Source organism: Brienomyrus brachyistius, chromosome 3, assembly GCF_023856365.1.
Source record: "Brienomyrus brachyistius isolate T26 chromosome 3, BBRACH_0.4, whole genome shotgun sequence".
Classification (NCBI taxonomy): domain Eukaryota; kingdom Metazoa; phylum Chordata; class Actinopteri; order Osteoglossiformes; family Mormyridae; genus Brienomyrus; species Brienomyrus brachyistius.
Window position 1 is genome coordinate 21,917,938 of NC_064535.1, and position 16,396 is coordinate 21,934,333.

At 45.5% G+C, this 16,396-nt stretch overlaps 2 protein-coding genes across 2 annotated transcripts; one reads left to right on the forward strand and one right to left on the reverse strand.

Annotated features, from left to right (window-relative positions):
• Positions 1 to 329: 329 nt before the first annotated feature.
• Positions 330 to 2,556, forward strand: nopchap1 (NOP protein chaperone 1). The gene is made up of 4 exons (XM_049008945.1): positions 330 to 454; positions 980 to 1,078; positions 1,222 to 1,355; positions 1,457 to 2,556. The coding sequence occupies exons 1-4, from the start codon at positions 388 to 390 to the stop codon at positions 1,634 to 1,636; spliced, it is 480 nt and encodes a 159-aa protein (XP_048864902.1). The 5' UTR covers positions 330 to 387; the 3' UTR covers positions 1,637 to 2,556.
• On the reverse strand, positions 2,283 to 14,551 carry aldh1l2 (aldehyde dehydrogenase 1 family, member L2). Its single transcript, XM_049008944.1, has 23 exons — positions 14,117 to 14,551; positions 12,966 to 13,110; positions 11,872 to 12,106; positions 10,959 to 11,124; positions 10,335 to 10,436; positions 9,263 to 9,352; positions 9,024 to 9,158; positions 8,785 to 8,910; positions 8,580 to 8,671; positions 8,274 to 8,421; positions 8,016 to 8,135; positions 7,775 to 7,902; positions 7,508 to 7,658; positions 7,353 to 7,423; positions 6,423 to 6,528; positions 5,768 to 5,855; positions 5,583 to 5,676; positions 5,337 to 5,436; positions 5,042 to 5,140; positions 4,686 to 4,851; positions 4,493 to 4,598; positions 4,207 to 4,406; positions 2,283 to 3,988 (listed from the first exon to the last, which is right to left on the reverse strand). Exons 1-23 carry the CDS (start codon positions 14,417 to 14,419, stop codon positions 3,933 to 3,935), a joined length of 3,027 nt encoding a protein of 1,008 aa, XP_048864901.1. The 5' UTR covers positions 14,420 to 14,551; the 3' UTR covers positions 2,283 to 3,932.
• Positions 14,552 to 16,396: the final 1,845 nt, after the last annotated feature.

Below are 16,396 nucleotides of genomic sequence, written 5' to 3' on the forward strand. Positions count from 1 at the left end.
TTATGTTTCGGAATGTTCATGCATTCGGAATGTGCCTTCATATACGAAAAATATAACCGCCCACGCCTATGGTTAATTACACGTCTAGGCTACATAAGCATTTTGTTAGGTAAATTACTTTAAAATTGTTTCTTATTGTAATCCATCAAAATGTTATTGAACAAATTTAATCGGTCTTGTTGTTGTGAATAATGCAGTAATGGTGAGTAATTGTCATATATATTATGCATATTATTACTGGAATGAAACCTGCTATCCTGCATTTTATCAAAGGGTATTATTTCGTCCTCCGTGCGGTAGAGAGCGCCAGACTAAGCTGCAACCCCTTTCGGCCTGCTTTTTCTTCTTTTATGTGAAACCTAGCAACTTGTCCATGCGGTAAAAAGCATGGAGCAGCATCAGAATAAGGGGACCTTAGTCTCAAAGGATTTGCTTTCCTGTGGTGACGAAGGAGGTATGTAGAAAAGTTTATAAATCATGTTACGTTTTCTGTTTATTTGAAACTTTTTTTGTATTTAGACGTGTAGCGCTCAGCGTTGGTGATAACCAGTTAACGGTGTATTGGTGTAGAAGGAAGGATACGTCTTATGATAGGAATATTAGAGATGTGTTTTTTAAATGGTTTTATATGGTGTTTGTTTTAATTGCAATGAACTTTAACTTTCTTGTCAATCAGTATTTAGAGGTATCGGTTAGATGCCGCCGGTAAAGTAATGACATGATTAATAGTTAAACTTGAAACGTCTAGTTTTTGGGACTTTATACTTTTATATACCATGCAGTGCATGTGTTTCTAGCCTTCTTTTATGGACATACTGATTTTACCATTTGGGCCTTAAAGGCTCGGTTGAAGTAATTATTTGGGCAGTGTCACCGCGTATTGAGTCTCAAGTGCCTCATGCGTTGTTTGAAATGTATATTGAGTGGGACTGTATGGATTTGACAGCCCTGGGGTAATGTACGGTAATGTACTGTCTAGGACTTCATGATAAGCTGCTTCTGAAGTCCAAAACAACCAAGAGCAGCAGCAGCAGCAGCAGCAGCACTTTGCAAACGACTGCTGTTCCGAGAAGCAGCGGTAAGCTTACGACAGATGATTTTTATTATGCAGCAATTAATGTTGTCGCTATACAGGTTATTAGTTATTATAAAAACATTTTAGTTTCAGCTACTCGGGAGACATAAGTAATGTTAAAGATCCGAATGTTCTGTGTGGTGTAGTACTGGACAGACTTCAGCTCTTCCTGCCACAAATCGCGCAGGCCAATGAGAAGCTCAAGCAGGAGATGGAGTCCTGCCCCACTGGCCGCTTTGACATTGAAAATGTGGAGGATGCTGGGAAAGTAATCGAAATGGTATGGTAGTTTTTCTAAATTATGGTCTGTGCGTGTGAGTTGGGGCAAATGTGTTCTGTGTAGCACTGGTGACTTTTGAAAAAGTCTTCCTTATTTGACAGGACGTAGCCCTGGTGGACCTGGGTGACTCGGACAGCGACTCTGAGGATGAGACATCGGATGATGACAGCTCTGACTCGGAATTTGAGGGCGAGATCACAGAGGACAATCTTAAACTGCCTGGGAATAAGAAAATCAAAGAAAAAGCTAACATCAAAGTTCTGGGTGAGGACACTGTTTAGGACATCCACTCTTGTCATGCTGTGGGAGAATCTGTAAGGATGCTCGCTGGTCAGTGTGGGAGAACATGCGTGACTACATCTGACTGAAGACTTTGTTGACGTTTGAGGATGTTATGGGCAGGTCCTGATGGGAAGCACCACACAGATTATCTAAAGCACAGATTTTTGGCCTGACTGAACTTCACTGCATTAGGTAAAAAGTGGCATGGTTCTTAAGAAGCTGTACTTGTAGCACGTTGCTTCACAGGAAGGAAACTGTGTCACTGTATTAAGCAGTGAGCTATGCAGCATATTTCTCTCCATTGAGTAAAATATTCAGTTCATAAATGTATAAATTGTACAGTCACCATTTTTAACATTATGGATGGACAGAGTGGTGTTCTGTTGATATGCAGTTCAGAAATAATGTAGTTTATTCTATATTTTTCTAGTTTGCCTGATCTTTTCTTTAATCGTGTATATAAACTTTTTGATATATTTTGAGGTTTATTGGAACAGCTGTTTATTTGGCAAAATTTAATTTCTTTAAATATTATGACATATATTTTTATGTATATTTACACCGTGCAATGCATTTTTTTTAAAACCTTAATGTTTGTACATCTGGACAACACGCACAGGAAATCAACTCAGGAAAACTCAGTGACACATTTCCACTGGCAACATTTTATTGTTGGGAAAAAGTAGGTGTGCATAACCCCCGTGTGACATCTGTAAGCAGCCCTTCCACAAAGAATATGAAAATAACCGTTATTTCCAACTCAATGTGTGAGAGGAATTAAGTCCTGCATCACAATAGGTCTCACCTTTGGAGTTTGATATGTGGTAGCTTATTGTTAATGGCTGAGGTAATGGTTTAGTGTGTGAGTGCTGTATATTCTGTGTATTAAATTCACCCCACTGTGTTGGTCTGCAGCAAAGGTGCAGGTGTTCTACTGTGACTCACATACTCGCATGCGATAACGGAAAGACTCCATCCATCCCCGATAGCCCTTGTACATTTAATGTAACAGTCCACTGCTTGAGTATGTCCTGCTTGCTCATAGGCTAACATGATGTGCGACGATCACATCAACACTGCGTGTCACGCATATGCAGATGTCACAGCTTAAGGGCCGCGACAGTCAGCTGGGTTAAGACAATAAGGTACACTAATGCATTTTTTTTGCTGTCATATGAACAGAACTTGGCAAGCTTTCTAACTTTAATAATGGTTCCTTTTTCAAATCACCTAGTGTATGTTTAAGAAGATCGGTCTATGGTTTACTGCTGCCGCTGCGGTGTGTGAACTCTGCATGCGCACTCCGAGCCAATTCTTATATCTGCCGTTTGAGTGATTTCATAGGCAGTGTGGGGTGTTAATGAGAAATTAACAAAAATGAGTGAGGTGGAGAAAAGCAAACAAGAGCTGGTCACCAAAAGACATTCATCTCCCACTGCGTGGAAATATTTTGGATTCCATGAGTAAAAGAAAATGTTCTGTCTGCACTGCTTGGTGTTGCCACAACTTGCAGCAGCACCCCCAACTCATCTGATGGACTTCAGGTCAATGTTTGAGTAAACTTTCAAGACCTTTTTTGTTTTATAAATATTGCAATATCACAAAAAAATTCAAGTATCGCCATGTGAGTTTTTCCAATGCTTTTCAGTCCTGCTTACTAGTCCTTCTAGCTGAGCTCATCTTTGCTGTCACACGACTCGCCTCAGCAATCTGGGAGTGGCTCTGAGTCGACAATACAAATACTCATGGTTCTAAGCTACCTAATGCTACACTGGAAATGTGTGAAAGAATTCTGCATTTGTCTATAATTATAAATTATTGTATATACTTGTACGGTAAGTTAGTATTAATGGTTTTCATTAGTATTGTTGGTGTTTTCTGTGACGATACTGAAACTATCCCATAGAACTGGTAACTTGTGTTTACTTTCCCTTTAAATATATTGAACACAGCTAACTAAAAATCAAAGCCCCCCCCCATAACACTGTACTGCTTCATTAGCTGTTTGACGGGCACAGGGCGGGGGGGGCTGCTGTGGAAGGCAAATAAAACCTCTTTTAAAATGGTTTAAACGGAAGGTTTAAAAACTTTAGGCACAATACTTTCGGCAGTGAATGATGAGAAATCACCAGTCTCTTCACCAGTCTCTTCACTAGTCTCCACCCACCCGCCTACCCCAAGGATCCCAGAAATGGTGGGCAGATCGCTGCAGCTGGATGCCTGGTGGAGACTGATGGCTCAAAAAACGAGGTGATGGATTCCACTCTGTTCCAGAGGTTCCCATGGGAGTCTCTTTCAGTACTCCACTGTCACTGTTTTGGTCCTGAGGTATTCGTGAAGGGCTTCCTCTCCTGAAAGAGGGACGAGCGTGAGTGAGTAAGTTAATATACAAGTAGATGCATAAACATAGAGTAAGTAGTCACTAAGTAACTATGAAGAAGTTAAGTTTGGGACCTAATTCTTCCTGGCCTTTAAAACCTTTTGTTGATTCAAAAATACTCGTGTTGAACAAGCCTTTCTGTAGCTTCCCCTGCTTCTTCACCGAGTTTGCTGGGGTAGGATGGCTTACCCAAGTCCTTGCCAAACCCGGACTGCTTGAAGCCCCCGAATGGAGAGGCCACATCCGTCTTGTTGTAGGTGTTGATGAAGACCGTGCCAGCCTCTAGCCTCTCACTAACATACATGGCCTTGTTGATGTCCCTCGTGAAGACGCCGGATGCCAGGCCAAATTCTGTATCATTAGCCCGGCTGAGCACGCCGTCTACATCGCTGCCGTATCGGAAGAAAGACGGCATGTTATGGCGTGTGCGCTTCGACCCACAGACCGCCTGGACACGTTTCCCCGAGGGACCTACCCATCTTTAAACTTGGATACGACCATAACAGGCCCAAAGGACTCCTCCTTGGCGATGAACATGTGGTCCTCCACGTCAGTGAACACCGTGGGTGTCATGAAGAACCCTGAACACGATGCATTTAACTGATGATGAAGATTCAATTGAAGGATTCCACGAACGGGCCTGGTCCTCAGCATGTAGACAGTCTTACCTGGTCTGACTACCTGACATCCTCCGTACACCAGTGTCGCTCCCTCCTTCTTTCCCACCTCGCAGTATTCCAGAAGCTTCTCTAAGTGAGCCTTGTGATTCTGGGGTCCATGGTCCGTAGACCGGTCCAGGGGGTCACCTATTTTCATCTTCCTGATCTCCTCCACCTAGAGAATGAGTGTAGGATTAAGAAGCCATCTGCCACGCGGTGCCGTGTACCAGGATCTGCTCTTCAGGGCCCTTCCTCTCAAATGGGACTATGAAAGGCTTCGATCTCATGGTAGGTACGCTTCGGGGACATGTGTCTGCAAATACCAGCCCTCAGCTGAAATGGAACATCAAAGGAGTTCAACTAACCACTCTTGTGATATACTCGTCATGTATGGATTCCTCCACAAACAGTCGTCCGGCTGCAATGCAGTTCTCTCCTTTGTTAAAGAAGACGGAGCTCATGCCCTAGAGAAAGACAGAGAAAAGAGCAAACCTCAGGAATAACTCAACTTTACCAGAAAGAGTCAGGGTTTCCACAAGCTGGAATTTACCAAGCTGGTGACCCGAGCCCAGGTGTGGGCTGAATACGGCGAGTGGGGATACTAATTTGGGTTGACGTTTGAAGATGAAGCCTTTCCCTGTCGGGGTTCAGCTTTCTCACCATGCGAACGGCCTTGTCCACATCGCAGTCGCTGAAGATGATGAGGGGCGACTTTCCACCGAGCTCCAGGGAGACCTTCTTCAGGTTACTAAGCGCACAGCTGAAGCAAGTAGTCAGGATCAAAGGATTTCTGGGTCAGTTTAGTATCGCACCACGAATACCATGAAAGAATCCTCTTTAGGCCTTTCAGTAAAGCTCAATGAATATGATGAACAGGCCCAATACGCGGGGGGGGGGCACCCTCACCTCTTCATGATCTGCTTGCCGATGGGGGTGGAGCCAGTGAATCCGAGCTTACGGATGTCAGGGTGATCAGACATGCGCTGTCCGACCAGGCCCCCTGGGACGGGAGAGACCCGGCAGTTGGCAGGTTAACCCGGTGTCTCGTGAAGGTCCTACAGCCTCCCCCTCCCCCCCCCCCCGCCACTTACCAGAACCCGGAACAATGTTGATCACCCCCTTGGGTATGCCGGCCTTGACGGTCAGCTCGGCAAACTTTAGCGCCGTCAATGGGGTCACCTGCAAGGTGATCATAACCATAGCGACCATAACCATAGCAACCTTCTTTAAAGGAGCACGAAGGGTAACGCAAAGTAATGCAGAGAAAGGGTCCCCAAATGTACACAAATTTACTTTAACAAAATTTTGGTACCACTTTACACTCTGCTTATAAAGGGTTTATGAATGGTTTATAGTCAGGATATTAATTAGGTTGTAACACTTTGTAAGTCAGTAACAGACAGTTATAAACTAGTTATAACACTTTTTATTCATGAGTTTATATATATATATATTAGTGGCAAAAGGGAACCTTATTGTAAAATGCCACCGTAATTTTTATATGCTAATATCAGCAGTAATGTTAAATTGTTTAAATTTAATTAATTAAATTCAATTTAAATGTAATATCCAGTATTTATTAACTGATCCAGCATTATTTAACTGTTGGCTCATGTTCGATGTCTGTGATCAAGGCGGTTCTGTGCTGGTGTGATTTCCAGCAGTGATTTGAGGCTATTGAGCAGAAAATGGAACAGCAGAACGGACTAGATTGGGACCTGACGGGTACCAGGCCAATCCGCTCACCTGAGCCGGTTTCAGAACCAGCGTGTTCCCGGCTGCCAGACAGGCGGCGCTCTTCCATGCCAGCATCATCAGTGGGTAGTTCCAGGGGATGATGATGGCGCAGACACTGGGCCAGCGGAAAGCGGGGAGGGGAGTCAGCTCCCGTCCACTCCGGGCCAGCTTAAGACACCTATGCAAGTCCTACTTGCTCTGGTTAGTTATGCATTTCTACGCTACATGGTCTCACCTTGTTCACTATTCATATTTCACTTATTATTAACCCTCTGGGGGGGTTCTAAAGACTCACTTAGAGAAGCTTCTGGAATACTGCGAGGGGGGAAAGGAGGCGGCGACGCAGCATACTTTTCGTGTCTATTTCAGTTTATATCTCGCTGAAATCTTCATGTAGAATCGTGAAAAAAAAAACGCTGACTGAATCCGTAATCTGTCGTCTTTTCAAAACGCCAATTGTCGGAAGTCGCAACTACACCATTTAGTCATCTTCATGTACCCACTTTGGTGATCAGATATCCGAGATCAAAACAAACTGCCACCACTGCTTACTGTGTGCTTTTATAATGTTTCCGTTCGTGTTCCAAACTGCATTCTGCAGTGTCTATACTTTGACGCCAAATTACAAAGTTCACATAAATCTGACGTATTTACAAAGTACACTAAGATTAAGATGAGTTTAATGCCAAAACAGATATATAAGAAATTATTTATCTGCCATGAATTAAGTTTATGAAATTGAATGAAACGTGTCACCATGTTAAAACTTATTTGTTTTGCCTGTTTTCCTGTCCATTCGCTCGCCATGAACATAGTCCTGTTGGGCATGTAAGTCAACGTAACTAACTAACTATTCAGACTTTGACCAGAACAAATGCTGCGACAAATGGATGGATGCGATTAGGTAGCGGCAGTAGTATGTTGATGTCTGTCACTCACCCCAGGGGCTCTCTCTTGGTGAAGGTGAGGTTGTGGTTGGGCCTTGCCTGGTTAATGGGGATCGTCATGCCCTGAATGAGGAACGGCAATGAACGTCAGATTGGGTGGCTTCACGCCGCATGGGGTTCCCTGGCCGAACACACGCGGGCCCCTACCTGGATCTTGTCGCACCAGCCGGCGAAGTAGCGGAAGGTCTGGATGGACATGCCCACGTGCGTCTTCAAGGCCAGGGTGTAGACGGCGCCCGAGTCGACGGTCTCGATGGTGGCCAGCTCCTCTTGGTGTTCCTCCATCAGGTCTGCCAGCCTGGTCAAGAACATTCGGGGGTGTGGTGTTAAAAACGCAAATCGAAACAGTATCATGGCCACCAGGCTGCAGGACCCAGAGTGTCCACAAGGTGGTACTACCAGAAGCGAGCTCACTTGTACAGCAGTCTGCCTCTGTCTCGGGGGTTCATCTTGCCCCAGGGCCCAGTCTCAAAAGCTTCCTTGGCCGCCATCACCGCTTTGTCCACGTCTGCCACAGATGCGTATGACACCTTACAGATGACCTGAGTTTAAAAAATCACATTTGTGGCAGCCCATTTCGCACAGTATGCTTGATATAAGACTAGGAAGTTTTGTCTGTTGGTAACGCCCCCGATGGTTGGGTATTCACGCTCACCGAACCATCGGTAGGGTTGACTGTGTCATAGGTCTTGCCGTTCTCTGCATCCTCAAACCGCCCGTTAATGAAACACTGGTAAGGCATCTTCACCGTCATATTGTTGACGTCCTTTGTTGCCTGTTAATCGTAGAATCACGTTGACATTCTCTGATTACTTCAATGCGTTCAACACAATCTCTAAATTTTTTTGTGGGTGGTGTGACCTATGACCCTAACCAGCTACTGACCCAGCCCCCGTGAAACATGCCCACTCACATAGCTGATGACAAGCTCCTCCTCCTGGTCCTCTCCCCGTAGCCTTCTGACGAACATCTGGACGAAGTCCTGGAAGGTGGTGGCCATGTAGACATCCTCGGTCTGCAGCTGCACACCGGCACACTTTTGCTTGATCTCCTCCACTAACCTAGAGCAGCAATTAGACGAGTCGGCACACTCTAGATGAGCCTTACCTCCTGCAATGACTTGTGCAGCCACATGGTCAAACTCGCTCTTTTTGTCGCAGCTACCAGAACTATCCACCAGATGTGTAGATTAGAGTCTAATTAGCAGACTGAAACCCACCTGACCACGTCCATGGATGCTGCTCCTGATTTGAAAAAATCTGTGGTATCCTCAATTGCTGGAACGTTGCTCAAAATCCCTTTCCATATGACCTTTATGATGAGGGGGGGGGGGGGGGGGGAGTGAGATAAATGTTGTCAGCACCACATCGCGAATATACCTTCTTGCTCTGTAAGATACAACATTGCCTTGGGGAATCCTATACCCGAATTTCCTCTGCCATCCTCTTCTCCTCTTCCGTGAGCTCCAGGCTAGCACTTTCCCCTGAAGAGAAGTACTTGCCAGCTGGGATCATCTTCCCATCTTCAAACTGCAGGTTCTTCACCAGAACCTGAACAAAGTCCGGCATCATAGACCTTGTTTACACAGACTGTCCCTTGTCTGCCTTCCTCCATTTTATAGGAAAGGCCACAGCCCATGTGGTTTCGGTTGACCAGGTCTTACCGTTTTCCCATCTGACCCGTAGAGGACCAGACCTTTGTTGGTGATGAGGCCAGGCTGAGAAGCCCCCTCGATCTCCAGGGGCTGACCTGCAGGCACAGCCCCGGTCAGCATCGATGACCCGTACAGGGTAACAGTCTACGGAAACACAGACTCAAGTTGTCAGGATCTGAGTTTGGTGCCTAAGGGTCGTGGTGATTACTTCATTTCCTCAGCCACGTGATACGCGTCCTTGTCCTCACCTGTCCGCCGATGACAGTCCAGGCTCCGGGCACTTTGTCATGCCCGCGGATCCAGTTATGGATAGCCTCAGCTGGCTGAGCCATAATAACCTGAAGGGGACGGATTGTGGATGAGAAATTCACTGCCCCTGGTGGCAAAGCTTGCTGTCATTTCCAGGAATCAGGAGAGCTTCCTGGGATTTTCTGGCAGGTCACACAGCTGCTGTGTAAGTCTTGAGCTGTGTCTTAAATAGAACTGCCATCCCTAGCCTTGGTATCACCCACCCCTCTGCTTCTCCTTGATGACCCACCCAACTCCAACACATGGTCGTTGTTACACAGGCCAAGCCAATAATTCATCATACAACCTGGCTTCGAAGAGCTAATGATTTGCAAAATCTGTTTGTGACTCATGTAAAAGCTGCACTATATGGACAGAAGTATCGGGATGACTGTCCATTACACCTGCAGGAACGTTTATGACATCCCACCATAAATCCATAGGCATCAATGTGGAGTTGGTCCCGCCTTTGCAGCTGTAACAGCTGCCACTCTTCTGGGGAGGCTTTCCACAAAATTTTCTAGTGTGTCTAGTGTGTCTTCTAGTTTGAATGTTTTGCCCATTCATCCAGAAGAACATTTGTGAGGTTGGACACTGATGTTGGGGCGTGACGGCCTGGCTTGCACTCTCCATTCTAGTTGATCGCAAAGCTGTTAGATGGCGTTGAAGTCAGGGCTATATGCAGGCCAGTAAAATTCCTCCACACCAAACTCACCCCAACCATGCCTTTATGGACCTTGCTTTGTGCACTGGGGCACAGTCATGCTGGAACAGAAAAGGACGTTCCCTAAACTCTTCCTACAAAGTTGGAAGCATAGAGGTGTCCAAAATATCTTAGAATGCACAGTATGGCCCCAATACTTTTGTCCATATAGTGTATATCGCTGTTGTTCACAATAACTCAGAATGTGTCACAGGAAAGCTTTGGTCCTCAGAAGTCCCATGCCATGTTTGTTTCTCCATTAAGGAACCTCCCAGACTTGCTCCAGCTCACTACCCAGAACTTGTACTGACCTCATGCAGGTGTCTCACCTTGGAGTTGGACTTCTTCTGTATCCCCTCGTAACTGGCCCCCTCCTCAGGCTGTGGAATACGATGGGCTTTCCCGTCCGCAATAAGCTGGACGGCCTCCACCTGGCCCACACATAAGGAGATATAAGAATCACTTTATTGTAACTAACCATCCATCCATCCATCTTCAATAACCGCTTGTCCAGTCAGGGTCGGGCGATCCGGAGCCTCCTCCTAGAGGCTATGGGCGCAAGGCAGGGAACAACCCAGGATAGGGCGCCAAACCCATCGCAGGGCACACTCACCCGCCATTCATACACATGGGTACACCAACGGACAATTTGGTAACTCCAATTAACCACAGCATTTTTTTGGACCGTGTCTGAAAACCAGGGTACCTGCGGCAAACCCCACAATGACATGGGGAGAACTTCCAAAGTCCACTCTGGGGACTCTAACTTTGGTCCCAGAAGCGTGAGGCTAACCACAGCCCCACCGTGTCACCTCCTTATTGTACTTAGTAACTTAATAACAAATGTTCTACAAATCTGTATTCTATTCAATCGGTTTAATTGAAAACTATCTGCTGTTGTCTTTGCCTTGTACCTCAGTATCAGAGACTAAAAATAATGCGTTTGTAGTTACCATGGCCTTGATGCCCTCAGGAAACAGGAAGCGGTTGTACAGTGAGTCCACGGTGTCATTGGGTTCCACGGAACACTCTTTCTGCAGCAGGATGGGCCCAGTGTCCAGCCCATCATCGGCCCAGAAGATAGAGAAGCCTGCCGCCTTGTCCCCATGGATCAGAGTCCTAAAGGTGAATAAAAGGAAGAAGTCAAAGAACCCAGAGTTACTGGGTTTTAATTCGGCATGACAGGCCTGCTCTCTAGCTTGATTAGGTTGCTGGTACTCAATCGAGGTTCACAGGCGATGGTCCCTTTGGTTAAATTCAGTTTGCACAGCATGTTATTGGGTTCACTGTCTAACGAAACGTGGTGCTGACGCCTGCAGAACAGTCATGACTTTGGATGCGCCAACCTCCTGGGCCAGCTAATTTGGAAAGACAACACAACAGCAGCATGTGGCGCAGTGGACTGTAGCTGTAATCACAAGGTCGCTGGTTCAAACCCAGCCTCAGCACGTCTGCGGGTCCTTGAGCAAGACCCTTAACCCGCTGCACCCTGGACGCCCCAATAGGTGTTTATGGCAAGATCCAACTTAACAGCATCACTCTGTTGGTCTGCTCTGGTCAGTCCATGCTCATACCACTGCCTTTCAGATGTGCTCCTCTCTTAACACCTCCTAGTCTTGGTCGTCACCAGTCCCTCAAACGCTCTCTCCTCCTTCACTATCCCCCACCACCTACTCTCCATCGCTAGTCTCGCCAACCCCCTGCGATCCATTGCAGGGATGAGGATGATACATAAAGCATTTACCAGCCATACTGCTATTGGGGGTAACACATTTATAATCTTCACCTGGACTACAATTCCCATGAGCACTTGCTCAAACTTCTATGTCACATTTGTTTACTGAACCAAATGTGCACATGGCTCACCAGTTGATGGCGGAGGCCCCACGGTGGCGCGGCAGCAGGGAAGGGTGGTAGATGATGGAGCCGTGGGTGGGGTGGTCGATGACGCTCATGGGGATGAACTGGCTACAGAAGGGCATGACGTTAAGCTCCGCCCCCACTTCCATATAGGCCTCCACCACCTCTGGGATGGGCTTCCCTTTCACTCGCCAGCGCGGGAACTTGAACACCGGCGTCCCGTCCTTCTCCGCCACCATGGCTGTGGGGGTGAGGGGGTTTGGAAAGGGGAGGGTGGTTATAAAAACATAAAGAGGCCCAATGTAAGCTAACAGCGATCTAAAAATCAATAAGTGACAAAACACCGTGGGAGGCTCATGGGTCTTTGATTATATTCATCTAACTGGACATGTCGTCTCCTGCTTGAACCTTACAAAAATTTATTAAATGCTTCTGTTATAAAGTTAATAAAATATCATTTTTTTGTTTGTGAACATGCTAAGTGGAAAAAATGTAAATCTGCCTTTAGACATCTTATACAAGGCTGGACTATAGATGGAGATGTATATAAATCACTGACAAATATTTGCGTTATCAAAAAATTTGGAACACGGCAAGTAAATTTACATAGCACATTTTCAAATACAGAAGTCATTCAAAGTGCTTTACATAAAAGCAAGTAATATTTTAATTCATAATATTTTAATGGAAAATAAGTTCTATAAAAATCTGAGTAAAAAATCAACGGAGATTAGCAGTACTTATCAAATGGTCTGTGGAAAACAAATATAGAAATGTTTTTGGCAAACAATTGAACCATTATGATGTAGAAGCAGGGCGAGACTGTGAGCATCACACTGAATCATCTCAACAAAATTGAGGAAAAAATGCAAAAGTCGCAAGTTCCTTCAGAAGCGACGTAAACCTCGCAATACTCGTGCATGTACATGTTAACGGAAGCTGTGTCCTACCCCCAACACCTCCAGGAGGGTGAAATAAGATAAGACCATTCCCCAACTGTCCACCCGTCCCTGCTTCTGGCAAAACGCTAATCAGCAGAATCCATCTGGAACGCCGTCAGGGGTGGAGAGCAGCTCCCCTCCGCCTGCCGCCTCACTCACCCAGTGGGTCCGCCTTCCCATCTTTATCTGGGACTGTGAACACGCCCACAACTTTGTGGCCTTGCTTCCGTAGGCTGGTGTACACCTCCTGTCCGAAGAGGCTCTGGCCAATCAGAGCGAGCTTCAGCTTATTTTGGTAATATGCCTTTGCAGGTCAGAGAGAGCAAGAGAAAGACCATCTCTCAGTCGGCAGTTATAAACACGTGTATCTGCACTAGATATTCTGGCTCCCGAACAATATTCCACACACTGTGAAATGTTGGTATCTGACTGGCTTTGATCATGTTTAACATCCTGTCGGGAATTTATAATGATATATGCTGTGCTTCAACTACAATTTTTACTGTTGACAAGGTTTGTCACATAGGAGTACGCCTTTGTTTGAGTTTAGTGCGTGAATGGCAGGGTAATAACTGCAGGACCAGAAAAGTGCCAACCGGCTCTCGGAATGAAATGCACTGAATGCAGATCGTAAACGCTACGACTATAAAATTATAATATCTATACACCCATCCGATTTGATTCGGTCGGTCCTAAAAAGAAATCATAAATCGTAAAACTAGGTCTTCTCCTCCCCTTCATTTGCTAACTAATGGCACACCGTTTAAGGCACCCAGGTGAGCATGCACACGGTGAGCATGCATAAAGCGAACAAACACGAGCCTGGGTCGGACCCTGCAATTCTGCTATTTTTAGGTCTTCAACGAGGAGCCCTTTACACATCGAGCAAGTATATAACTTGACTGTAAATAAATAAAACCGAAATGAATGACAGTAAGTGGCATTGCTTCATTTATATAACACACGATAACTATCAGATGTCTAGCTTTGTTATGGTAATGAAACCCACTTCGTCAATATTCCGTATGCTACCCAGCTCCGAAAGGCGGTGTGTGCTGACGGGCGCCGTAATCCCCTCGGCAGACGGCGCGGTGCAACGTGGCGAAAAGGCGACGCAGATGTGGCACCGACTCACCAGAGGGGTTACAGGAGATGTGCACGGCGGCCAAAGCGATACAGGAACCGATGGACGTTTTACACATAGAGCGATGCACTGCATCCCATTCACGAGACGCGAAGCGACGCAAACACGGCACGCGACGTTACTGAAACTGAAATCCCCCCCAAAGAAATTCAAGCGATTTACTCACGGTGCTGGTGGAGAGTTTCCTAATGAATTGGTTAGCTGTCCACAACATGACGGCGCTGGGGAGGGGGGGGGAGAGGTTTAACGCTCGCAGCGCACACCTGCCTGGCAGTGCACTGGTGACAGTGTGACAGAACCTTAAGTTACCTCCGCGTCTCGCGGACACGACACTCGGGGACGTGCCGGCCTGCGCGCGCGCCGACGATTTCCTTCTGGCTACCGTGTGCTCGCGCGGCCACTGTGAACCGCACGGAAACGAAAGTCGTGCATTCTGCAGTCCAGATGCACCAATACAATAATATTTCATCAGTCTACGTATCTGTATCGAATTGCAATCAGTCAGACCGCGCAGTTAACATTACAGCCAAGGCTGCATCTTGGCGAAGCGCGCTCCCCTTCGTTCCCTTAGGAATGATTGTATATCATTGGTTTGCAGTGTACAGTCGGCTAGTTTACGTAACAGGCACAGGGCCAAGGGTATGAAATGCGCGCTACCCTACACTCATTTGGTCCCACCCCCAGCCCCAGCCCTGATGCAAGCGGGGAAGACTTTACAGCATCTACCACTCGTACGGTACGGGATGCACCAGAGATACTTTCCATTTCCATTGCAAAACGAAATACTGAATTATTGTGTAGGAGTTAAAATTGACAGCCGAAACGACATAGTTACGTAAAATATTCTGAAAACTATATTTCTAAATTGTATTTGTGGAACAGTAGCATACACAAATGGACTTTCTGTTTAAATACTGGTCGCTGCCTTCACCGTATTAAAACTAGCACAAGCCGTTTAAGACTCATTCTTAAATCCCCTTTTGTTCTTAAATGATAAAGTTGAAAGAATGGGAGCCGCCAATTCGCCAATTTATACCTCTACTTTAATTATATCCTTTGTAAAATAGATCGTTATACTGAATGTTACTACGAACAGTTTAATGTTAAAACTGATTCTGTGTAGTAACCTTGTAGTGTAATTTCTAGCAGATGTTAGAACGAATATTTTAACTGAACCACGGATCACTTTGTGTCTACGAATTAGATGATTTGACGTGAAAGTTTTTATTAATGATGAACGCAGAAAAGGTCATCAACGCGAAAACATGTGGTTTTGCTGGATAATTCCCTCTTTTATCCAGCAGCTGCTCCAGTTCCCAGAACAGTAACACACGTTACCGCAACGTTATCAAACAGCTACCTGCCTAGTACGATCCCACCTGTAGCAGGTCTCAAGCTTTGCCATCCAGAACAGAATGCCTGCAGAGATATTCCGGATTCCCTCAAGGATCATCACAGCGGCTCGATTTTTTTTCAAGCTGCCATCTGGTTACGGGCAATAACACAATTTATATTATAACACTTTAGACTTTGATTGGTGTATCTCATCTTTATTGCATAAAAGTTTACTGTTTATCATATATAGTATTGTTTAATGCTTGCATACTGAGGAATACGTCACCTTTCATGAATGCACCTTTTAAATTTATGTTTATGTACATACAGTACATAAAATGGTTTTTTAGTTGCCTTAACTGTTGTGAAAGACAACAGTGTTGTGTTAGAACGCCTTCGCCGCTTCATACCCCCAGCGTGAACAGACGGGTCTGTTGACCAGCGCCTCCATGGCTGCAGGACCGGATGGCTGTCTGTCTCTGCTGGACTACCTCCACCACCCCTTTTCCCTCACCCGTTGCAAGTCGTGTCATTTTTATGTTGTAAGGTGTAGTGATCATGTGCTTATGTTGCTGAGGTGTTCACCTCTCTCTCCTCATGTTATTGTGTTTCTTTTCTTCTCTCCTCCCCTGTCTCCCGACCGGTCTACCCCCTATTGTGATGTTTGTGTATATGTATGGTCGGGTTGATGGCCAGTTTTTTTCGCTGGTTACTCGTAACTAGTGATATGGTATATTGCAACAGCAATAAAGGGTTGAATAAAAACAAAAACAAAACAAACAAAAAGAAAGCCAGTTAAAAACCACAACACATTATATGCCGCTCCTAAAAAATGCAGTTACAGGGACATGTACGAAAGCATAGTCACAAAAGTGAAAATTCTTCTAAATGTATAGTGCATATTTTTCTTACTGTGGTATATGCATGCTACCTAAATTGAATAAATTCTACATTTATTACATTAGAACTGCTAACACACGTAGCTCATTCATTCATTCATTCATTCATTCATTCATTCATTCAATCAATCAACCAACCAATCATTCATTCATTCATTCATTTTAAAAATGTCGGTAGTGTAAGAACTACATTTCCCAGGAAGGCGGGACTG